This window comes from Ovis canadensis, chromosome 1 (genome assembly GCF_042477335.2).
Source record: "Ovis canadensis isolate MfBH-ARS-UI-01 breed Bighorn chromosome 1, ARS-UI_OviCan_v2, whole genome shotgun sequence".
Lineage (NCBI taxonomy): Eukaryota > Metazoa > Chordata > Mammalia > Artiodactyla > Bovidae > Ovis > Ovis canadensis.
This window is the reverse complement of record NC_091245.1, coordinates 260,424,836-260,450,877: the sequence shown is the minus strand read 5'-3', so window position 1 is coordinate 260,450,877 and position 26,042 is coordinate 260,424,836. Positions and strand designations below refer to the sequence as shown.

The 26,042-nt window shown below is 41.3% G+C and overlaps 1 protein-coding gene across 1 annotated transcript in view; it reads left to right on the top strand.

Annotated features, from left to right (window-relative positions):
- ACP3 (acid phosphatase 3) overlaps nucleotides 1-26,042 on the top strand; it is a 59,989-nt gene that overhangs the window by 28,111 nt on the left and 5,836 nt on the right. Inside the window, exons 8-10 of the mRNA XM_069550523.1 lie at nucleotides 2,885-2,967; nucleotides 5,158-5,261; nucleotides 9,618-9,784. Coding sequence (XP_069406624.1) covers nucleotides 2,885-2,967; nucleotides 5,158-5,261; nucleotides 9,618-9,784 — 354 coding nt within the window. The remainder of the gene's footprint in view (nucleotides 1-2,884; nucleotides 2,968-5,157; nucleotides 5,262-9,617; nucleotides 9,785-26,042) is intronic.

Sequence of the window (26,042 nt, the reverse complement as noted above, 5' to 3'; positions counted from 1 at the left end):
TTTAAAATTAATTTATTTTAATCGGAGGCTAATTGCTTTACAATATTGTAGTGGTTTTTGCCATACATTGACATGAATCAGCCATGGGTATACATGTGTCCCCCATCCTGAACCCCTCTCCCACGTCGCTCCTCATCCCATCCCTCAGGGTCATCCCAGTGCACTGATGCATCCCTGTCTCATGCATTGAACCTGGACTGGTGATCTATTTCACATATGGTAATACACATGTTTCAGTGAAGGCGAGGGTAGGATGCTTTGAGAGAATAGCATAAATCATATAACTTTCACAGAACAAATTTGCCAACTCCTGCTGTAGCCCAAGAGAGAGAAGTGAAGTTTGTATCCTTAAATAATGATATTTTGTCCAGTGTGTGCAGGTTTAATAAATTATGCACCAGGGAGCTTGGGTGCTAGCTTATGCTACAGTATGGCCTAATAATTAAGAGGAAAGGTTTTGAAGCTGGACCTTCTGAGTTCAAAGAAACTCAGCCCCTCTGCATACAAGGATCTTGGGCAAGTTGCTGAACCTCTCTGAGCTTCAATTTCCCTTCATATATAACTTGACTATTGACCTGCCAGAGCCTGTAGGTGCTTACGACAATTACCCCTATTTTCTCCTGGGACAAGCTGGGAAACCACCACAGAAGCAAGAGCTGATCTATTCCATCATCAACACTGAAGGCTGCTGCAAAGACACCTACTGACAAGGAACAAGTTGCTAATTGAACTAAATCCATGTCTAGCCATTAACTAATTAACTGATGTTAATTAGCTAAGTGTTATAGACAATGCATGTTGGTCAGTGTAGAATATCTCCTTTCAGGTATGCTGTGCTGTGCTCTGCTTAGTCACTCAGTTGTGTCTGACTCTTTGCGACCCTGTGGACTGTAGCCCGCCAGGCTCCTCTGTCCATGGGGATTCTCCAGGCAAGAATACTGCAGTGGGTTGCCATGCCCTCCTCCAGGGTATCTTCCCGACCCAAAGATTGAACCCAGGTCTCCAACATTGCAGGAGGATTCTTTACCATCTGAGCCACCAGAAAAGCACTGACAAGGAACAAATTGCTGATTGAAGGTGACTGCCTGTCATCACTCCCAGAAACTCAGCCACAGAGTTTATTTCTGATGTGGCCTGAAGTTCAAGATACAGTTCCAAAGGGCTCCCAGAGGCCAACCTGCCCTGAGGCAGAGGAATGCAGACCTATGGGAGATGTAGCCTCCAGCTCCCTCCATTTCTGGTTAAAGACGTCCCAGCAGCCACAGATGCCGATCATCTCCCTCCTTAGTTCATTCCTCTTTGTGCTTATGGTGGTACACAGACCAATGGGACAGTCTCTTCTCACTGTTTTATGAGATTTTTGAGGACAGGAGACACAAGTCTAATTGACTTGTGGTAGCTGTTCAGTGTGTGTTTTGGAAAGTGGACCATACAGTCTAGGATTATAATCAATCTGTTAACATCAATGCCCTGCTCATTACAAAAGAAAACTGGTCATCCTCAAGTGGGGAGACCACAGGCAGTGTATGTAGAGAGATGACCAATAAGACACAAGGAGTCCTCAGGGGATGGTGTGGAAGCCTCTGAGGCAGCACCTGCTCAGAACAACACCTGCACCACAGGTACCTTCAGCATCAGTGTCTGCTGAAAGGATGGAGACTCTGCTCTGTGTCTGTTTGCCTTCTACCACCTTAGGAGCAACAGGGGCAAAGGGCAAACTTTTTCCTCTACTGACAACAGTTGGAGCCCTGGATGAAACCTGAAGGTTCTGGCTGCCTCCCAATAGTGAAACCTAGTGTAACCTGGAGCAATGGTCCCCAGAAAACAGGCCATGCCCTGTGCAGAGATCCAGAGAGCTGCTTTCTCCCCTGGCTTCACCCAGGTGTGGCAACTAGAGGGATGAAGACAGAGAGGTCTATGCCGCACTGTCACTTCAAACCTGCCCTGAACAGAGCACTGGCTAACAACTATCTGGAAAAAGCCATCTGAAATTCCTTCCAAGTTCATCAACCTCCTAACTTAGAGTTTTAACAAAATCTGGTAGAATCAAATCTGAATGTGCCAATCCAGCTCTCCTTCCCCGGTGAGTGAGTCACTTAATGGCTCTGAGCCTCAGCTTCCTAACCTCTGAATGGGGGATAGAAGTCAGGATTCAGTAAATAATGTATATAAATCATGCTACTAGCACATAGCAGCAGAGAAGGCAATGGCAACCCACTCCAGTACTCTTGCCTGGAAAATCCCATGGACAGAGGAGCCTGATAGGCTGCAGTCTATGAGGTCGCTAGGAGTCGGACACGACTGAGCGACTTCGCTTTCACTTTTCATTTTCATGCATTGGAGAAGGAAATGGCAACCCACTCCAGTGTTCTTGCCTGGAGAATCCCAGGGACAGGAGAGCCTGGTGGGCTGCCGTCTATGGGGTTGCACAGAGTCGGACACGACCGAAGTGACTTAGCAGCAGCAGCAGCAGCAGCACATAGCAGATGCTCCAGCAAAATGAGTTCTTGCCCTCCCTTCTTTTTTTTATTTTATTTTATTTTTTTAATTTTAAAATCTTTAATTCTTACATGCGTTCCCAAACATGAACCCCCCTCCCACCTCCCTCCCCATAACATCTCTCTGTGTCATCCCCATGCACCAGCCCCTAGCATGCTGTATCCTGCATCAGACATAGACTGGCGATTCAATTCTTACATGATAGTATACATGTTAGAATGCCATTCTCCCAAATCATCCCACCCTCTCCCTCTCCCTTGCCCTCCCTTCTTAAGTCTTGAGAATCCTGGCAGAGAGACTCTCTATACGAATGAGCAAAAAGCTTATGAACTGAAATATAAGTCCACATTTGGTTCAGCTCTATTGTTGATCTGTCTTCATAAAGGTGTCCTGATCAATGAAATCCTCAATCACATGAAGAGTGCAACTCAGCCATCAAACCGCAGAAAACTCATTATGTATTCTGCAGTAAGTATTCTGTCTCCATTCAACATCTGTTCAAGTGTATGAGCTCTCTCAGCAGGGGCCTCAACTTCTTCATCATCATTTCCAATTCAGATGTTCAAAATTTTTTAGTGAAATATATAATTCTGGGTCTCAAGGAATTTACAGTCTAATCCCTGATAACTCAGTTGGTAAAGAATCTGCATGCAATGCAGGAGACCCTGGGTTGGGAAGATCCGCTGGAGAAGGGATAGGCTACCCACTCCAGTATTCTTGGGCTTCCCTTGTGGCTCAGCTGGTAAGGAATCCACCTGCAATGCAGGAGAGATCCCTGGGCTGGGAAGATCCCCTGGAGAAGGGAAAGGCTACCCACTCCAGCATTCTGGCCTAGAGAATTCCATGGACTGTATAGTCCATGGGGTCGCAAAGAGTCGGACACAACTGAGCAGCTTTGACTTTTTTTACTGACAAAAAAAAGTAAGCATATAAACACCCAGCATAGCAGAATAGCAATGTCACACAAGCCAATGAATTAGTGCCTCAGAGAAAGGAAACATCATTTCTGTTCCAAACTAAAATTAGAGGCAAAATAGCAGAGGGAAAGAAGTAGAAAGGTTAAAAGAAAAGCTGAGTGTACAGGACTTGGTGATGGACTGGAATGTGGGTGAAGGACAGTGGTATGCAAGTTAAGCCATAGATGAAGGTAGTGTTTCAAACGTCGATGACTGGAAGGAAGGTAGAACTATTAACAGATGCGGTCATGGTCCAGGTGAATATACTGATTAGACTATTGGGTTTGAAATGCCAGCAACATCCAAGTAGGAATCTTCAGATGGCAGGGGTGATAGAAAAAATAAAAGGGAAGGAAAGCTCCAACTTGAAGTCAGAGTTATATTTGGGTGCAAAAAGGAAAGAGAGTGAGATCTCAGAAAAGACATCCATGTTGGAGCAGCAGCCAGGGAAAGAGGAGAATTCCAGGGATATACCGTGTACTGAAATGGGTGTCCATGGAGTCTGGGATGAGCAGGGAAACAGGACATGGAGGGCTGGGTCAGGCTCCCACCCACTTCTGCAGGACAGGATTTCTCAGATGTGGTCTGGCTGGTGTCATTCTGCAAGAAGATGAAAGAATCAATTAAAGATAAAGCAGAGTTTATTATCTGGGGTTCTAAATGGTATAGACTAGAGAAAAGTCTCATGGAGGAAACAAAGTATAGTACCTCTTAGAGAAAGATAGGCCTGAAATTATATGGTTTCTAATTGTAACTTGTTGTATGACTTCTGGAAAGTCATAAATCTGTAACTCCTTTTTTTCCTCTAGTGAATTGGTTCTAATCCCTTTGGAGTATGTAAACACTGCCATATAGTTTAGGTAACCAAAAGTTAGGCCCATTTTATAGATATGAAAATTAAGGATTTCTTAAGATTAGGTAGCTAATCAATGGCAAAACTGGAATTGAAAACCAGTCCCCCTTGCCTTCTGGCTATTCTAAAATAAACCTTTAGCAATTATTTTTAAGCTACGCTCTCTACTTCCTTCCTTTCATTTTATTCTGTATAAATGTTTGTAACCTCATATGTTCTTCCCCAACGTTAAAATCACAGATGATATTGATCTATAGAAAACAAATATAATCTAGCATTAATATATTCCAAGTTATTTTAAAATTTAATGAAAATCAATGAAACACACTAAAACAGAGATATGTTCTATGGGGTAGGCATAGGACAAAATCAGAAGACTTGACTCAGATTTACTTTCTGCCGTTTTGAAGATGTATGACATAAAGTAAGCTACTTAATTCCGCCCCCTCCCCCCCCCTTTTTTTTTTCTTTTTGGCTGCACCGCATGGCTTGTAGGATCTTAGTTCCCCAACTAGGGACTGAACTCAACCCCTTGGCATCAAAAGGGCAGAGTCCTAACCACTGGACCACCAGGGAGTTCTGCCCAAGTTACTTCATTTCTTTGGGTCTCAGTTTCTTCATCTTTTTTAAAGGAAATACTTGTATGTATGCAAATCTCATTGCCTAGCACCAAAGAGATGCACAATCAAAATTCATCCTTTCCCTCTCTACTTCTTAAGTCACTGGGGTTATGGGAGATTTAGTTGGATCAGAAATCACCATGGTACTCTACGGTGCTTGTTACACACCTATTGACTGTAAATTTGAAACAGATAAAAATCAAAAATGTTTGTTTCAAAATCTCTGTAGCATGACACTACTGTGAGTGGCCTGCAGATGGCGCTAGATGTTTACAACGGAATCCTTCCTCCCTATGCGTCCTGCCACATGATGGAATTGTACTTCCAGGAGGGGTAAGTGTCTAAGCAGTGTTTATCAAAATTAATACCACTGGAAACCAGGCATTATGATCATTTGTGTTATTATTGACTTAAGGGTTGTCTCGTCTATTTGGTTGGTTTGGTTTTATATTCAGGGGGAAGAATGGTAACTGTATCTTTGCTTAGTCATGACTCCTTTTTTTCTTTATTTTCATAAAGACTTTAATTGGGAAATCACGTACAGACACAGTAGATGAGAAATTTGATAGAACCACCCCCCATCAGCGACAGAAATTATGTTTTTTTAAAAAAGATTAAGGTATTCTAAGAAGGATGTGGACATTACACTGTTCCCTTGTAAAACACAGGGTGGTAGAAGATATCAAGAAAAAATTGTTTGTTGCTGGTTACAAATAATGTTCTTTCAGTTAAAGACTTCAAACATATCCATGAAACTTATGGTTGTTCATATCCACCAGGTAAGATTCTTAAAGTATTCCTCTGCATAATGTCCACTACTTTGCAATCTGGTGTGGCCCTCCCCAGCTGACCAAGGCTTGGCTGAAGCCCACTAGAAAGGCCATGATTAGAGAGACCAAATGTCCTAGTTTAACCAGAACTGGAGGGGTTCCCAGAACATATAAGTTTCATTGTTAAAATCGGTAAAGCCCTGGGCAAACCAGAAAGAGTTGGCCACCATAGCCAAGGTCATAGCAAAAATTTGTGTCTGCTGTGACACTGGCATTCTTGTTGGGAAGAAGAGACCTCATGGATATTATTGATGGAATAATCACAGTGCAAGAACTGAATTAGAGCAGGGACTCTAGAGTTTTATTTCAGAGTTAGCTGGGGAGGTGCATTTTTCTCTCCTCTGAAGGCATTCACAATAGCTGCAGTCAGGACCATCTGACTGCAGTTATATAAGGCCCTGTGCTCGGAAGAGCCTATGCTTGGTTTAACAATTCAGTGTTGCCCTTTTTAAATTCTTAATAATTTTTCAACAAGGTATCCTGCATTTCTTTTGGCAAATTTTGTAGTTCTGGCTACCTGAATTTGTAGAATAGGAAAGTAGCAAAACAGAGGCCCGTTCTCAACCAAAATCTTCACTGCTTACAAAGAAAGTGAGCTCTGCAGCTAGGGAAAAAGTATGTTCATTCTTCGTTGAACTTCTAACTGGGTGCCAAGCATAAAGAGATAGAACTAAAATGTGTGGTCTTAGCAAGCTTTGCTCTCAAATATGTAGAGTCAGAATGGAGAGATAATGCCCATAACATGGAGAAAATCCAAACAGGGCCAAAAATAGTAATTCAAAGACATGGACATCAAGTGCTCTGTCAATAAAAAGCCCTGCAAAAGACTTCCGCTTTGAAGACTGGCTCCAGGCACAGAGTTTATAAATCCAGTGAACATTCCAGGATCAACTCTAGGAATAGGCACTGTCACGTTGGGATATGACAAAAGAAACTACCCACTTTTCTCGGCCTCTTCTCCCTGGTTTCTGCACCCAGTAGTCCTGAGCTTGTGTTTATTTAGGGTGCTGCAGCATTTTGTCTCACTGAATAGCTTGAATAAATTCATGTTATGAATCAAGCTTGGGGCATTTTTCATCTGAGAGACACTGACCTATAGAGAGAAAAGTAACCAAGGGTCACTCACAGGTAGAAGTCAAATTTGTTGTTATATTGGGATTTTTTAACACTCTAGAGGAGTATCAAAAGTTAAACATGCTTATTTTTAAATTAAGAGCAAGGAGAATCCAAGTTAGCAAATACAGGTATAAAGTATATACCTGCAAATTAGGTGATCCTGAGTGTAAGGTGATCCCACTTTATCCATATTAGAAAATAAAGAGAAAAAGAAAATTTTTAGATTTTTATTTACATTAAACAGACAAACTTTTAAGGCTGTAGATAAGGTAACTAAATATATTTTTAAAATATTCTATTTTTTGGTTAAGTAAACAAACTTAAAATCATATATAAAGTAACTCACTAAGTTAAAAAATAGTGCTTCTCACTTTCATATTTTATGAAATACTTTTATTCAAACTCTCTGTAGGTACCTTAACTTGTATCTTACCACTCAAGCCAATTTTAAGTCCTCTAAAAATATTTTCCAAATATATTAATTATAAGGGTAATTTTGGCTGCTGCACAAATGAACCTCAAATCTCAGAGGCTTAACTCAATGGAGATTTCTTTCTCATTCATCTAACAGTCCAATGTAGATGTTCCTGGCCAACAGGAAGTGACTCATCTTTGGTGTGATTCACACGTGGTGATTTGTGAACTGGGGGGTTCCAGCCTTTGGACCTACAGTTTTCAAAAGTGCCCTCCTCATCTGCAGAAAGCATGTAGGAAAGAATGAGAGGGTGAAGAGGGCAAACTGCTTATCAAGCATCTCAGCCCAGAAGGAAAATATGTCAGTTCTACTCGCTAAAATTAGTCACTTGGTCCCTCTTAAGTGCAGGGGAATCTGGGAAGTGTATTCACTTCTCAGCTGTAACCTTATTTGATGGAAAGAGAATCATGAATTTTGATGAACTATTAGTCCTCTTTGCCATATTACCATGAGATAAAGGGTACTGTCACTGAAAATTTTATACAAGATATATGTACTCATTCATATACTATTAGAGGAGTTTTTAGGAACATATAAGTGAATATTTGTAATTACTACTTTTTACATGGCTTCTTGGGCTTCACAGGTGGTGCTAGTGGTAAAGAGCCCACCTGCCAAAGTAGGAGACGTAAGAGACGCAGGTTTGATCCCTCGTTCGGGAAGATCCCCTGGAGGAAGGCACAGCAACTCACTCCAGTATTCTTGCCTGGAGAATCCCTATGGACAGAGAAGCCTGGCGGGCTACAATCCATAGGGTCTCAAAGTGTTGGACATGACAGAAGCGACTTAGCACACATATGGCTTCTTAAAGTGATGCTTTTCAAAAGACTTGCTCGTAAAACAACCAAAAGTTGCAGCTGTGTGATTACCATCCCAAGAAGGATCTTCTCTCCTGTCTCTTTGGCAGGTGACTTCTACAGGGGATCCTGTACTAGCTTTACAAGGTTGGTTTGGGACAGTGGTCCCTCCTTAAGCAATATATTGTTTTATGAATAAAGTAGTGGGAGAGCCCGCCTCAACATCAGCAGATGTAAGGACTTAAGTATACACTCACCCTCTCTTTCAGAGGTATCATTTTTATGTCTTGCTGTATATTCAAGCACATTTGTTGTTGTTGTTCATTCGCTAAGTCATGTCTAACTGTTTGTGACCCCGTGGACTGTAGTGCACCAGGCCTCCCTGTCCCTCACTATCCCAGAGATTGCCCAAGTTCATGTCCATTGAATCGGTGATGCCATCCAACCATCTCATCCTCTGTCACCCTCTTTTCCTTCTGCCTTCAATCTTTCCCAGCATCAGGGTCTTTTCCAATTAGTCGGTTCTTCACATCAGGTGGCCAAAGTATTGGAGCTTCAGCTTCAGCACCAGTCCTTCCAATGAATATTCAGGGTTGATTTCCCTTAGGATTGACCTGTTTGATCTCCATTCAGTCCAAGGGATTCTCAAGAGTCTTATCCAGCACCACAGTTCAAAAGCATCAATTCTTTGGCGTTCTGCCTTACATGACTACTGGAAAGACTACAGCTTTGACTATATGGTCTTTTGATGGCAAAGTGATGTCTTTGCTTTTTAATATACTGTCTAGGTTTGTCATAGCTTTCCTTCCAAGAAGTAATCGTCTTCTGATTTCATGGCAGCAGTCACCATCCACAGTGATTTTAGAGCTCAAGAAGAGAAAATCTGTCACGGCTCCCACTTTTTCCCCTTCTATTTGCCATGAAGTGATGGGGCCGGATGCCATGCTGTTAGTTTTTCTTATATATATTATTCATTTTAATGTTTCAGGCCTGGTTAAGGACAGGGAAGGTACATTCGTTCAGGGGTAAGACTGAAAGAAATACTGAGAGAGAAAAAAGGAGAAAAGGACAGAGCAAATCAGAAGCATGAAAGGGACAGAATAGGAGAAAGAAACCCCAACATCCCACCTGTGCCCTACTTCTTACCTGAAGTTTCACCAAATCACCCCAAGTCCCCCAACCATTGTGTCTCAGCTCCTTCTCTAACTCAGCATCCCAGGTCCCACCTCACATGCCCCTGGTCATCTAACAAACCAGCTCTCCCATTTCCACCCTCCCAATCAGGCCCACGTACCCCAATCCATCCCTCTTCCCACAGCTAAACTGGCTAATATCTACTCATTCCCATAAATTCTTCCACTAGGCCTTCAACTGACATGGTACAGACCAGGTAGAAAGACTTTCAATGGCAGGTCAATAGCACAGATCTAACAGAGTTCTTCCCTCTATTCCTTCCACCTTTCTCCACCAGAGAATACTTCGTAGAGATGTACTATCGGAATGAGACGCGATATGAACCACATCCCCTCACGCTACCTGGCTGCACCCCCAGCTGCCCTTTGACGAAGTTTGTTGAGCTGGTTGCCCCCATTATCTCCCAAGACTGGTCCATGGAGTGTGCCATAAGCAACCATAAAGGTACTGAGGACATTATCAATTAGGGTGAATGCAGAGCTCTGCAGAGAAGGCAGAACCTCTTTTTTCCAGATGGATGGTGCTTTGAGATTATAAACTGGCTTCACCCCCATCTTTGAGGGAAACAGGGTTTGGGTGATAATTGTATGTTTCAGAGACCTCAACTTCAGGAGACTCCTATTTCTCCACTGGGCCCTGTCTCTACCTGCCATAAACCTTGTCAATCTATATAAACCGAGGAAGCAGTAATCAAGCAGAAAGCATTTACGTGGGATTAAAGAATTGGAATTCAGGGAACAAGCCTCAGACTGATCTTGGAGAAACAGTAGTGAACAGTCCTGATGAGAAATCTTAGTTCTTTGCCCAGGAATTGAACCTCGGTAGCCTGGATGAAAACCAGGAATCCTAACCACTAGACCCACAGGAACTAGAGGCAGGGGTGAAATTCCCAGGCTCTTCCCCTCCTTTGAAAGCAAGAATGTTTCAAGGAGGTGAAAATTTTAAAAACAGGTACAAAGTTTATATTAGCACAACCAATGGGAGAGCACACAGAGAAGTAGTTCATATAAGTGAGAAGCTAGGCAGAAATACACACCCACAGAGAAAGAGTGTGGGAGTCCTCTCTAATGAGGAGGAGCACAGTAAAGAGGTGACTTAAATCCCTTATATAAGACAGATCTTCTGGGTCTTTGTTTACCTTTGGCCAATTATGTTGGGTTTCTTTTTCACACCTGACCAGTCCTAGGACTCTTCCCAAGATGCATGTGTAACTTTCTGCTAAGATGGATCCCACTGCAGAAGCCTGTGAGGATATGTCCAAACTTTTATAGTTTGTCCAACTTCCTTTTTTGACCCCCAAGGAGCTTTCGTGGGCATGTGCTGACATGGAAATTTCCCTTGACCTCAGGAGTGGCCATCTTATATCTTTATGTTAGCAGAGCTCAGCTTCTGCCACTAGCTTTGTCCTTGGAGTGTTTAGGTGAGACAAAAACTTCAATTTTATTCCACTTGACATACACCACCTGTCCAGTCCAGGGGTGCTGGAGTCCAGCTCCAAAGCCAGGGAATCAACCTGAAGAGATGGGTGCTGTCGGCAAGAAATGATGCAGCCTCTCAATTTTCTTGGACTGCGTAACTTTATTTCAAGCTTAAGATTCTTTTTATACTTTAACAAAAGCATTAGGCCAGAGGTTTGACATTTTCAATTTCCCCTCACCCAGATTTATTGTCTCCATAAATCACTGTTGTCCTTCAAGCAGAGTTTCTGGTTCATGATGCTCTCAGAATAGTATTTACTTTAATTCGTGATTACATTGTAACTCGTGCTTAAGTCTGGGCTGCATACCACAAACCTCAGCTCAATTCTTATCTTTCTAATTCCTGTTTGCCTCTAGTATCCTAAGCTTACTATTTCTTAAAAATGGCTTCTAGCTATTAATATCTCTAAAGTTCCTAATCTCTATAAGCTATAGTAGAATATGCTAATATTACAACATTCCTTAAATCTTTAGCGTCTAACTATTTTAATTATTCCTAAGGCCTAAATTCAGCAAACTCCTTTGCCATGGTGGCATGTCATGGTGCAGAGGTCTGACAGAATGTGGTCCACTGGAGAAGGGAATGGCAAACCACTTCAGTATTCCTGCCTTGAGAATGCCATGAACAGTATGAAAAGGCGAAATGATAGGATACTGAAAGAGGAACTCCCCAGGTCAGTAGGTGCCCAATATGCTACTGGAGATCAGTGGAGAAATAACTCCAGAAAGAATGAAGAGATGGAGCCAAAGCAAAAACAATACCCAGCCATGGATGTGACTGGTGATAGAAGCAAGGTCCGATGCTGTCAAGAGCAATATTGCATAGGAACCTGGAATGTCAGGTCCATGAATTAAAGCAAATTGGAAGTGGTCAAACAAGAGCTGGCAAGAATGAACGTCAACATTCTAGGTTTCAGTAAACTAAAATGGACTGGAATGGGTGAATTTAACTCAGATGACCATTGTATCTACTACTGTGGGCAGGAATCCCTCAGAAGAAATGGAGTAACCATCATGGTCAACAAAAGAGTCTGACATGCAGTACTTGGATGCAGTCTCAAAAATGACAGAATGATCTCTGTTCGTCTCCAAGGCAAACTATTCAATATCACAGTAATCCAAGTCTATGCCCCGACCAGTAATGCTGAAGAAGCTGAAGTTGAACAGTTCTATGAAGACCTAGAAGACCTTTTAGAACTAACACCCAAAAAAGATGTCCTTTTCATTATAGGGGATTGGAATGCAAAAGTAGGAAGCAAGAAACACCTGGAGTAACAGGCAAATTTGACCTTGGAATGCGCAATGAAGCAGGGCAAAGACTAATAGCATTTTGCCAAGAAAAAGCACTGGTCACAGCAAACACCCTCTTCCAACAACACAAGAGAAGACTCTACACATGGACATCACCAAATGGTCAACACCGAAATCAGACTGATTATATTCTTTGCAGCCAAAGATGGAGAAGCTCTATACAGTCAACAAAAACAAGACGGGGAGCTGACTGTGGCTCAGATCATGAACTCCTTATTACCAAATTCAGACTTAAATTGAAGAAAGTAGGGAAAACCGCTAGACCATTCAGGTTTGACCTAAATCAAATCCCTTATGATTATACAGTGGAAGTGAGAAATAGATTTAAGGGCCTAGATCTGATAGATACAGTGCCTGATGAACTATGGAATGAGGTTCGTGACATTGTATAAGAGACAGGGATCAAGACCATCCCCATGGAAAAGAAATGCAAAAAAGCAAAATGGCTGTCTGGGGAGCCCTTACAAATAGCTGTGAAAAGAAGAGAAGCAAAAAGCCAAGGAGAAAAGGAAAGATATAAGCGTCTGAATGCAGAGTTCCAGAGAATAGCAAGAAGAGATAAGAAAGCCTTCTTCAGTGATCAATGCAAAGAAATAGAGGGAAAGAACAGAATGGGAAAGACTAGAGATCTCTTCAAGCAAATTAGAGATACCAAGGGAACATTTCATGCAAAGATGGGCTCGATAAAGGACAGAAATGGTATGGACCTAACAGAAGCAGAAGACATTAAGAAGAGGTGGCAAGACTATACGGAAGAACTGCACAAAAAAGATCTTCATGACCCAGATAATCACGATGGTGTGATCACTCATCTAGAACCAGACATCCTGGAATGTGAAGTCAAGTGGGCCTTAGAAAGCATCACTATGAACAAAGCTAGTGGAGGTGATGGCATTCCAGTTAAGCTATTTCAAATCCTGAAAAATGATGCTGTGAAAGTGCTGCACTCAATATGCCAGCAAATCTGGAAAACTCAGCAGTGGCCACAGGACTGGAAAAGGTCAGTTTTCATTCCAATCCCAAAGAAAGGCAATGCCAAAGAATGCTCAAACTACCGCACAATTGCACTCATCTCACATGCTAGCAAAGTGATGCTCAAAATTCTCCAAGCCAGGCTTCAGCAATACATGAACCGTGAACTTCCTGATGTTCAAGCTGGTTTTAGAAAAGGCAGAGGAACCAGAGATCAAATTGCCAACATCCTCTGAATCATGGAAAAAGCAAGAGCGTTCCAGAAAAACATCTATTTCTGCTTTATTGACTATGCCAAAGCCTTTGACTGTGTGGATCACAATAAACTGTGGAAAATTCTTCAAGAGATGGGAATACCAGACAACCTGACCTGCGTCTTGAGAAACCTGTATGCAGGTTAGGAAGCAACAGTTAGAACTGGACATGGAACAACAGACTGGTTCCCAATAGGAAAAGGAGTAAATCAAGGCTGTATACTGTCACCCTGCTTATTTAACTTATATGCAGAGTACATTATGAGAAACCCTGGGCTGGAGGAAGCACAAGCTGGAATCAAGATTGCGAGGTGAAATATCAATAACCTCAGATATGCAGATGACACCACCCTTATGGCAGAAAGTGAAGAGGAGCTAAAGAGCCTCTTGATGAAAGTGAAAGCGGAGAGTGAAAAAGTTGGCTTAAAGCTCAACATTCAGAAAATGAAGCTCATGGCATCTGGTCCCATCACTTCATGGCAAATAGATGGGGAAACAGTGGAAACAGTGTCAGACTTTATTTTTGGGGGCTCCAAAATCACTGCAGATGGTGATAGCAGCCATGAAATTAAAAGATGCTTACTCCTTGGAAGAAAAGCTATGAGCAACCTAGATAGCATATTCAAAAGCCAACAAATTTCCTTCTAGTCAAGGCTATGGTTTTTCCTGTGGTCCTGTATGGATGTGAGAGTTGGACTGTGAAGAAGGCTGAGCGCCGAAGAATAGATGTTTTTGAATTGTGGTGTTGGAGAAGACTCTTGAGAGTCCCTTGGACTGCAAGGAGATCCAACCAGTCCATTCTGAAGGACTGGACTGGGATTTCTTTGGAAGGAATGATGCTAAACCTGAAACTCCAGTACTTTGGCCACCTTATGCGAAGAGTTGACTCATTGGAAAAGACTCTGATGCTGGGAGGGATTGAGGGCAGGAGGAGTAGGGAATGACAGGGGATGAGATGGCTGGATGGCATCATGGACTCGATGGGCGTGAATCTGAGTGAACTCTGGGAGTTGGTGATGGACAGGGAGGCCTGGAGTGCTGCTACTTATGGGGTCGCAAAGAGTCGGACACGACTGAGTGACTGAACTGAAGACCTAAATTCAACAAACTCCTTTGCCATAAACACTTTCCTCACAAATAGGCTTCAGATAGCAATCCCATCCATGGCCTCAAGCTGCGGCCTACGTGCTCACCCTAGAACACTCTTTTGCAAAAGTCCTTGAACAAATGTCAATGATTAACTTTATGAATTATTCTCTGAGCACAGCTACAGAAGGCTTTGTGCCTTCTCATGCTCCTCTTACGAACAATAAGCACCTTAATATTCTTTTCAGTAAACTCAGCCGAGGAGAGGAAAAAACAAGGCAGAAACACAAGGCCTAACTCCTTCATCCTGTGTCTGTGCCTGCAGGACAAAGAGACGGAGTTGGGGCCATGCCTCCATTTTGTCAGTAATGCCTAACGTGGCTCCAGACACAGGGGCCCATCTATCACCTACTTCAAAACTGGAACAAAGTTAGAAATGTAAGAATGTTCTGCATACCTCCCGGGGGTGGGGTTGGGTCGGGGGAAACTTACTGGAATGTTGAAAGTATAGGTGTAATATTTGTTCTGAGGATAAGAGGAATATGTAAGGCTTTAATTCTGGTATCTTCAGAAAACCTGAGCAAACTCTCAGGTCCTGCAGAAACCACTTACTATAAAAGAAGAAATCATATTCAAATAACACTCTTTAGAGTCCTGAAGATTTGCAGTGCTCAGATGCAACACATCTAGAAAACACCATGCTACTTTACCAGCACAAATAAAGATGAAACAGGTTCTAGAGATGGTTTCAACTGGATGCCACAGTCTAGAGTTAAAGCCATTCCCTCTCCTAGTTGGTCATGGGATGATTGACTGACACAAGACGTCAAATGATGTGTTTATTTGTATTATTTCTTTTCCAAGTAAATATTTGGCCTTGGGGCCATCATTCAAATATCCTTTCTCATTCACACATGTAAGCCAAATGTAAAATAATGAGTAAAGTCATTTTAGGAAATTCAAAAGCATTACTTTTAAAATGGTGTCTTTAAAAAGTGTGTGTGTTTTTACTTAGAATAAAATTCCTGAGGAACAGATTTTAGAGGCTCTATTTTTGTTTTATGGTTTAATTGTAATGTAATGAGGAGTAAAATATTAATATAAAGTAAAATGACTTGGCTGGTTTAAATTAATGTTCTAAATTGAAAGTGTATTTAGTTTGGACTTTGCTATTTCAGATAAAGCCTAAACTGATGGGTGGCTCTGCTTCATCTATTTAAGATGGAACTGTCTAAGGAAACAACCTGGGAAAATTTACATTGTAGTAGAGAAGCAGAGAAATGCTTATTATACAGAACAGCAAATGTTATGCCTAACGACTCTAAGAGTTGCTATGGAGGGATAGATTTGGACCTAGATTTGGAGGGAAAGAGGCTGAAAGGAGTGCCAAGGAGGGCTCCCTACAAAGGCTGAGAACATATGGAATCAGTTTGGATCGAGGTTTCTTCTACTGATGTGGTTCAGTTCAGTTCAGTTCAGTTGCTCAGTTGTGTCTGACTGTTTGCGACCCATGAATCGCAACACGCCAGGCCTCCCTGTCCATCACCAACTCCCAGAGTTCACTCAGACTCACGTCCATCGAGTCAGGGATGTCATCCAGCCATCTCATCTTCTGTTATCCCCTTCTCCTCCTGCCCCCGATCTCTCCCAGCATCAGAGTCTTTTCCAATGAGTCAACTCTTCGCATGAGGTGGCCAAAGTACTGGAGTTTCAGCTTTAGCACCATTCCTTCCAAAGGAATCCCAGGGCTGATCTCCTTCAGAATGGACTGGTTGGATCTCCTTACAGTCCAAGGGACTCTCAATAAATATTTGCCCATGAATATATAAGTTAGTTACCTTTCTTCCCTGAACCTACTCTTTCTATCTTGACTGGCAGCAATACCTAGTACCCTGGGAGTCATCAGATTATCTGTCTTCATTTTCCACAACTGTCTGTCACCTCTTCTTATCAAATCTACCTACAGTACATCTGTAGAATTCTTTTCCTTAAAACACAAACATCAGCAAACCCATATCCAAGTAGAGTGAAACAGAGTTAAGCAGCAAAACATGTTAATAAAGAGAAAATGTAGGGATTGGTGTGCTGGAGTTAGCTCACACAGATCTCAAGAGTGGAAAGTTATATGTCTCACTTTCCCACTTTGAGTTCAGTGACTTCACTCTGGCTATTTGAAATTGATCATGGTGTCATGTGGGAGTATTTCCACCACAGAAGTCAATGTTTACCACAATTTGGAGTTTTGTTTTTTTGTTTTTTTTTTTTAAATCCAGTTTAGCAGAACACCACTGCTTTTAACTCATTAAAAGTTTGTAGCATGAGGTGGTCTCCAACAAAGTGAATTCAATATTTGAACTGCTTTAAGGAAAAAGGATTCAGTTTGTTCTATATGGTCTCAAAGAGTGATGTGAGGGGCAGCAGGTGAACATTTCAGGAAGATAGTGTTCAATGTTGGGAAATCTCTGAGACTGAAAGTGTCCTTTGGGGTGGGTGCCCACTTGGAAGGTTGTAGGAGTTGAATGACTCTTTACAAGGACCTTCAAATTTAGCAAATAAAAGTGCAGGATACCTAGATAAATTTGATAAATAACCCTAACTACTAAATTCTTATCATTTTTTTAAAGCTAAATTCAAAGACATTAAGAGTGCCCTGATAAAGCCAGTAGAGGAAGCAGTACAAAACCATCAATAGGACATATATTGTGTATACAGAATGCCTGACAAGCCTGCTCCTTAGAGTATTTCCATCTATGAAATTCTATTTATTCCTATGAGTAGTGTTTTCACTAGTGCTAGTAGACCCAATTAACTTCATTGTCATATCAACTAGATTAATCAGAGCCTTTTCTGGGAAACTCATAGTAAGTCTAAGTTCCATATTATGTTACTTGAAAATAATAAAAAATTTTTTGAAAATGCTTAATTCCAAAATCTTACTAATACACTTGGGCTCTCCTTCCTAGCACTCTCCCAACCCCACCTCAACCTCCAACTCCAGTTATCTGATAAGAAAGAGATTTACTGGTAGAAAGTTTTAGTTTCCCCTCATAAGCTTTGTCAAGTTGAGAATCTGTAGCACATAGACACATCTCCAAGATTCAGTCATGAGTTTCTTGCAGGCAGGGGCCTACCTTAATCCTCCTTGAACCTTCAGTCAGTAAGCAATGTTTAGAACCTGGTGCCTTTGATCAACATTTGCTAATTGAATAAATGTTCCACCTTCCATACCTAGCCCGATTACCGTATGTCTGGGCCTAGATGTCAATAGTCTGGATATCAGTTGTTCAGTAAAAAGGGGAGAGAAGCTATGAATGAGCCTTGAATGTAACTGCACTGTAAAGACCCACTCATTGACTATATATTCATATATTTATACCACTTGTCTGTGTCTTTAGCCTCTGTTTCCAGCACAGTCACCTATGCTGGAACATTCTCCTGTTTCCCCAGTGCTATTTAGAGTCCTTGTTCAATGATATGCCTTCCAGCACCCCTCCTCCCCCAGAGATGAGACTGTGTGGTCACCATACCTTTTTCTCATCCTTGTCATCATCATCAGTTTCTTAAGACATGTCTTATCATTTATTAATGACATTGGGAACGTGCATTGGTAAATCCCAGCTCACTCATCACTCCACTCCTGTCCTCAATCTAGGCAATTCTGACAGTCATAAAAATGGCCTTACCCATACCCTGCCCACCTCACCAATACACACGCCTAGGTCAAACCAACCACACAGTTTCTGCATTCTGATTTGCTGAATGGAGCTGAATGAAACCAACTGCCACCATTTCAAACTATGAACGTTGATATTTCTAGTCTAACCTCAGCTGTATCTGTCAATGTTACATGATAAATGTATTCATCCTTACTGGACTCTTTTCCTATTTTCTACAGGAAGGTCTTATTGATTTTATCAAACTTCTAATTCCATCTCTGCTTCTCTAATTCTCATGAGATGTCATAAAAATAACAAAATAAACCACTGAAAACTCTCTTATGTTCTCCTGTCACTGCCTCAAAATATCTCAGTAGCTTTAACCTGCCTTTTGTACTGTCCTTCAGGAAAACATGTTCCTCCTTGAGCAACCTAACTCCTCTCCTCAAATATATCATCTCACTCCTACAGTCCCCTTGGACCTCCATGAAACTCTTAGCTTCATTTTCTTCCTCTGCTCCGGCTCTGTCCCTTTTTCTATCAAGAGGACCATCAAGGACCTGCTCCATATCACGCTCTTCAATCCCAATTTTCTCAAACTAGTAATTTCCACCTATAACTCTATTTCCTTCACTCCCTCTCACTCCTGAACTATTTTGTAAAATTCTATTAGTCTTCCTTCATTTCTTTGTTGAAAGTCATTCATGCCTAATTCATGACTGTGGTTCAGATCATAAACTCCTTATTGCAAAATTCAGACTTAAATTGAAGAAAGCAGGGAAAACACTAGACATTCAGATATGACCTAAATCAAATTCCTTATAATTATACAGAGGAAATTACAAATAGATTCAAGGAATTATATCTGATAGAGTACCTGAAGAAATATGAACATAGATTTGTGACATTGTACAGGAGACAGTGATCAAGGCCATCCTCAAGAAAAAGTAATGCAAACAGGAAAAATGGTTGTCTGAGGAGCCCTTACAAATAGCTGAGAAAAGAAGAGAAGCTAAAGGCAAAGGAGAAAAGGAAAGAAATACCTATCTGAATGCAGAATTCCAAAGACTAGCAAGGAGAGATAAGAAAGCCTTCTTCAGTGGTCAATGAAAAGAATTAAAGGAAAACAAAAGAATGAGAAAGACTAGAGATCTTTTCAAGAAAATTAGTGTTCCAAGGGAACACTAAATGCAAAGATGGGCACAATAAAGGACAGAAACTATATGGAACTAGCAGAAGCAGAAATATTAAGAAGAGGTGGCAAGAATACACAGAAGAACTATACAAAACAGATCTTAATGACCTAGATAACATGAAGGTTTTATCACTCATCTAGAGCCAGACATTCTGGAATGTGAAGTCAAGTGGGCCTTAGGAAGAATCACTACAAACAAAGCTAGTGGAGGTGATGGAATTCTGGCTGAGTTATTTCAAGTCCTAAAAGATGATGCTGTGAAAGTGTTGGACTCAATATGCCAGCCAATTTGGAAAACTCAGCAGTGGCCATAGGACTGGAAAAGGTCAGTTTTCAATCCAATCCCAAACAAAGATAATGTCAAAGAATGTTCAAACTACCACACAACTGCACTCATCTCACATGCTAGCAGAGTAATGCTCAAAATTCTCCAAGCCCAGCTTCAACAGTATGTGAATCAAGAACTTCCAGATGTTCAAGCAGAAAAGAAAAGGCAGAGGAACCAGAGATCAAATTGCTAACATCTGTTGGATCAGAGAAAAAGCAAGAGAATTCCAGAAAAACATTTACTTTCACTTTATTGACTACGCCAAAGCCTTTGACTGTGGATCACAACAAGCTGTGGAAAATTCTTCAAGAGATGGGAATACCAGACCACATGACCTGCCTCCTGAGAAATCTGTATGCAGGTCAAAAAGCAACAGTTAGAACTGGACATGGAACAACAGACTGGTTCCAAATAGGAAAAGGAGTACGTCAAGGCTGTATATTGTCACCCTGCTTATTTAACTTACAAGCAGAGTACATCATGCAAAATGCTGGGTTGGATGAAGCTGGAATCAAGATTGCCAGGAGAAATATCAATAACCTCAGATACACAGATGACACCACCCGTATGGCAGAAAGCAGAGAACTAAAGATCTTCTTGATGAAAGTGAAAGAGGGAAGTGAAAAAGAAGGCTTAAAATTCAGCATTCAAACAACTAAAATCATGGTGTCTGGTCCCATCACTTCATGGCAAATAGACGGGGAAACAATGGAAACAGTGAGAGACTTTATTTTCTTGGGCTCCAAAATCACTGCAGATGGTGAGTGCAGCCATGAAATTAAAAGATGCTTGCTCCTTGGAAGAAAAGCTATGACCAACCTAGACAGCATATCAAAGAGCAGAGACATTACTTTGCCAAAAAATGTCCGTCTAGTCAAAGCTATGGTTTTTCCAGTAGTCATGTATGGATGTGAGAGTTGGACCATTAAGAAAGCTGAGTGCCAAAGAATTGATGCTTTTAAACTATGGTGTTGGAGAAGATTCTTGAGAGTCCCTTGGACTGCAAGGAGATCCAGCCAGTCCATCCTAAAGGAGATCAGTTCTGGGCTTTCCTTGGAAGTACTGATGCTGAAGCTGAAACTCCAATACTTTGGCCACCTGATGTGAAGAACTGACTCCTTGTAAAAGACCCTGATGTTGGGAAAGATTGAAGGCAGCAGGAGAAGGGGACGACAGAGAATGAGATGGTTGGATGGCATCACTGACTTGATGGACATTAGTTTGAGCAAGCTTCGGGAGTTGGTAATGGACAAGGAAGTCTGGCGGGCTGCAATCCATGGGGTTGCAAGTTGGACACAACTGAGTTACTGAACTGAATGAACTCATGCCTAATTCAGTGGCCTCTTTTTGAAAATTCCCTATCAGAATCACATATCTCCATTTTACAGGCTAAAAATTCAAACCTCAGAAAAGAATATGCCATGAGTAGTAGGGTTCAAGCCTAAAGCACTCTCCAACATCATATTTCTACTATATCTCTTCCCTTTCCTTGCACACTCTCTAGTGAACTATTCTCTTTGGACAAATACCCCAAAATAGCATTGATGGGTCAAAGTTTATGAACATTAAGCAAACAATAGATGTTTATTCAGTACCTATTATGTACTTGATATGTGCCTAGGTAGCCGTCAGTAAGTTTGCTAAGGAAACAACAACAAGACCAGAGAATTTTTCCCTATGTGTCTTGTAAACTTTGACATAGATGTGGGGAGGCAGGCAAGGAGGACAAAGAGACAGGAGAATTCAACAATCTCGAACAATTAAGCATGGTGAGTACTGTAATGAAGAACACACAAGTAACTATAAAAACATATAGCAGAGGCAATTATCTGAAGTCTAAGTTATCAGAGAAATCTTTTCCAAGGGAGAGATGTTTAAACAAAAATCTGAAGGAAACAAGGAATTAACCAAATAAGTGGAGAGGAGGAGAAAAGAGAATGTTATAGATGAACAGGGGAAATGTATAAAGGCCAAGAAGGTTAGGATTAGGAGCATTTTAGGAATTGAAAAAGTGTGTCTGGTGAGAGTACAATCTTTTCAATCTTCACATGCTGGAGAAGCAGGTATTAAGTGTCTTGTAGGTCAAGTTAACTAACTCTGGTCATTAAAGTGTTTTATCCAGAAGACAGATGATGTGACTCTTGCTTTAGACAAATCTCTTTGGTTCCAGTGGGGAAAGCAGATTTAAGAAAAGTGGTTCTGAGAGAAGAACAGTTGGGAGGCTGTTGAAATAATACTCCCCCCACCCCCACAAAAAAAAAATAGTACATGTGAACGAGAAAAGCAAAAATATTCAAAGGCAGAAAAGAAGTAGAGTAGACAGGACTTGGGGATTTATGGCACCAGGAAGTTTTTGATACACACTGCCAGAATAGTTCTCAAAAGATCAGTCCTGGGTGTTCATTGGAAGGACTGACGCTGAAGCTGAAACTCCAATATTTTGGCTGGCCACCTCATGCGGAGAGTTGACTCACTGGAAAAGACCCTGATGCTGGGAGGGATTGGGGGCAGGAGGAGAAGGGGATAACAGAGGATGAGGTGGCTGGATGGCATCACCAACTCAATGGACATGAATTTGGGTAAACTCTGGCAGTTGATGATGGACAGGGAGGCCTGGCATGCGGCAATTCATGGGGTGGCAAAGAGTCGGACAGGACTGAGTGTCTAAACTGAACTGAACTAAGTACCAATTCACACTGCCTTCAGCAGCTTTCATGTGTCCCCATTTAGTAGGACATATTGTCAGTCGTTACCGGCACTAGACCTCTTCGCAGGAAGATATAAGTAACCACTGTCTTTTCTCAGATTCTAGAACATTACTCTGTCAAACTCACAAAATCCTTTACAGTACAAGGGAATGTATACTTTAAAAAATAAACATGAGAGAGAAGGAAAGCAAGAGAGAGAAAAAACCTCTCCTTAGTCTTCTCTTTGTTCTCAGACTTTTTGTTGAGTTTCTACTGGATTGGTAACTTCCACCAACCCCCAAAACGACGGTATTCAGGGATCTGTCCCTGGTTTCCTCTTTCCTCTTTACTCTTTCCTCTTTCACCATGAACCAGAGTTACTGAAGACTCTATCTTCTTCTACCGTCCTTATTATCATATCTATATATAGACTTTTAGACCTTTTTTTTGTTTGTTTTCCAGTTGCCTACTGATCATCTCTACCAGGATAGTAATCCACCTCAATCCTACATTTGAAACAAATTTTATTATCTCCTCTACTCCAAATGGATCCTTTCCAGTGTGCTTTCTGTCTCACTTTGCAGCCTAATTATCTTATTTATCCAACCTAGAACTCATGGGATGACCTAGACCACAATGTCCACTTTACCAGTATATTTAGTCCATCACAGAGTCTGTCAATTCTTCTTTAGAAGTATCTCTTGAATTCCCTCATCTGCATTGTCAGGGCCACACTTCCAGTGCTGTATCCAATGCTCAGTATCTTATCAAAGGCATTTTAATAGCTATCAGGCTGAGAATATTTCAACCATCTTCCTTTTTCCAGTTTTTCTTTTTTTTTAAAGGACAAATTAGGCAATGTCACTTCAATGTGTAATAATTGCTGATAATTTCCATTTGCCTCATGACAAACTAGAACTAGTAAAACCTGAGCCTCAACCTACATATCTGGCCTCAACTCACCACAACCTAGATTCCAGTCACATGCAACCACTATTTCCCAAAGACACTCTCATGCAGTTCATTATGTCTCATGACAAAATTCTGTTTACCTCAAAGTCCAAGTCAAATCTTATCATTTTCTCAGAAGACTTTCCAAATTCTATCTCTTCCAAGTAGAACACTTTGTGATAATCTCAACTTTCTCTCTGTTCAAATGGCATTGTCTTTACACCTCTGTTTTACTACTACACAATCTCATGATTATCTAGTTCTCTCATTAGATATTGAGCTCCTCAAGAGCAAGGATGTTGGAACCCCAGAACCCGACACACAGCTGGCCTGGCGTTTGGTGTGTACTCACTGCATATCTAGGAAGGAACAAAGGAAGGGGAAAGACTGGGAAAGTATATGACAACATGGCCAAAAAAATTGAAAATAAATTTCCAAATACAGAAAGTGAGTCATGGACATTAATTTTAAAGAGTTGTAGCCTCTGCCTTCTTCCCTCATTTTCATCTAGTCCTTTCCTTTCTTCTTTAATTCTGTTTAGTTTCTTCCAACTTTAACTCCATCTGCAGTGCTAATGGCACTGGTCCACCAAGACTTAATTTGATTAATATTCACTTTCTTATGATACTAAGAGGCATTCTGACACCGTGAGAAAAAATACTGAAATAAGAGTTGAGAAGATATATAAGTTCTAGATCATTAATTCCTTTAATAAATATTAATTGATTAATTTATTTTTATTGAAGGATAATTGCTTTATAGAATTTTATTGTTTTCTGTCAAACCTCAACATGAGTCAGCCATAGGTATAAAAAAAATTAATTAAAAAAATGTTTATTGAGCTCCTGCTATGTGACAGATACTGTTCTAAGTGTTTGGGATACATTCATGAACAAAAAAGACAAAGGTTCATACATTCTGTTAGAAGGAAAGAGAGATGGATAATGAATAATAAACATAGTAAATAAGTACTTTGGAAGGTGAGGATCACAAGTGACAAGTGGGGATGGGTGTGGGGAGAAGGCATATAGGTTGCATTTTTAAACAGAAAGTCTTCATTGAGAATATAAGATCTGAGCAAGGAAAGTGATGGATTTACCTGGTACAGGAATTTGTGAGAAGAGTGTCTTCAGTTCGGTTCAGTCACTTAGTCATGTCCAACTCCTTGAGACCCCGTGAACAGCAGCATGCCAGGCCTCCTTGTCCATCATCAACTCCCAGAGTTTACCCAAACTCGTGTCCAGTGAGTCGGTGATGCCATCCAACCATCTCATCCTCCATCGTTCCCTTATCCTCCTGCCTTCAATCTTTCCCAACATCAGGGTCTTCTCAAATGAGTCAGCTCTTCCCATCAGGTGGCCAAAGGATTGGAGTTTCAGATTCAACATCAGTCCTTCCAACGAACACCCGGGACTGATCTCCTTTAGGATGGACTGGTTGGATCTCCTTGCAGGCCAAGGGACTCTCAAGAGTCTTCTCCAACACCACAGTTCAAAAGCATCAATTCTTCGGCACTCAGTTTTCTTTACAGTCTAACTCTCACATCCATACATGACAACTGGAAAAACCATAGCCTTAACTAGATGGACCTTTGTTGGCAAAAAATGTCTCTGCTTTTTGATATGTTGTCTAGATTGGTCATAACTTTCCTTCCAAGGAGTAAGCGTTTTTAATTTCATGGCTGCAATCACCATCTGCAATGATTTTGGAGCCCAGAAAAATAAAGTCAGCCACTATTTTCACTGTTTCCCCATCTATTTGCCATGAATTGATGGGACCAGATGCCATGATCTTAGTTTTCTGAATGTTGAGCTTTAAGGCAACTTTTTCACTTTCCTCTTTTACTTTCATCGAGAAGCTCTTTAGTTCTTCTTCACTTTCAGCCATAAGGGTAGTGTCATCTGCAAATCTGAGGTTATTGATATTTCTCCTGGCAATCTTGATTCCAGCTTGTGCTTCCTCCAGCCCAGCGTTTCTCATGATGTACTCTGCATAGAAGTTAAATAAGCAGGGTAACAATATACAGCCTTGATGTACTCCTTTTCCTATCTGGAACCAGTCTGTTGTTCTATGTCCAGTTCTAACTGTTGCTTCCTGACCTGCATACAGGTTTCTCAAGAGGCAGGTCAGGTGGTCTGGTATTCCCATCTCTTTCAGAACTTTCCATAGTTTATTGTGATCCACACAGGCAAAGGCTTTGGCATAGTGAATAAAACAGAAATAGGTGTTTTGCTGGAGCTCTCTTGCTTTTTCTATGATCCAGTGAATGTTGGCAATTTGATCTCTGGTTCCTCTGCCTTTTCTAAAACCAGCTTGAACATCTGGAAGTTCACGGTTCATGTATTGCTGAAGCCTGGCTTGGAGAATTTTGAGCATCACTTTACTAGTGTGTGAGATGACTGCAATTGTGTTTTAGTTTGAGCATTCCTTGGCATTGCCTTTCTTTGGGATTGGAATGAAAACTGACCTTTTCCAGAGAAGAGTGTCTGCTGCTGCTAAGTTGCTTCAGTTGTGTCCGACTCTGTGCAACCCCACAGATGGCAGCCCACCAGGCTCCCGCATCCCTGGGATTCTCCAGGCAAGAACACTGGAGTGGGTTGCCATTTCCTTCTCCAATGCATGAAAGTGAAAGTCAAGTTGCTCAGTCATGTCCGACTCTTAGCAACCCTATGGACTGCAGCCCACCAGGCTCCTCCATCCATGGAATTTTCCATCAAGAGTACTGGAGTGGGGTGCCATTTTCTTCTCCAAGAAGAGTGTCTAGGCAATGCTAAAACTATAGCA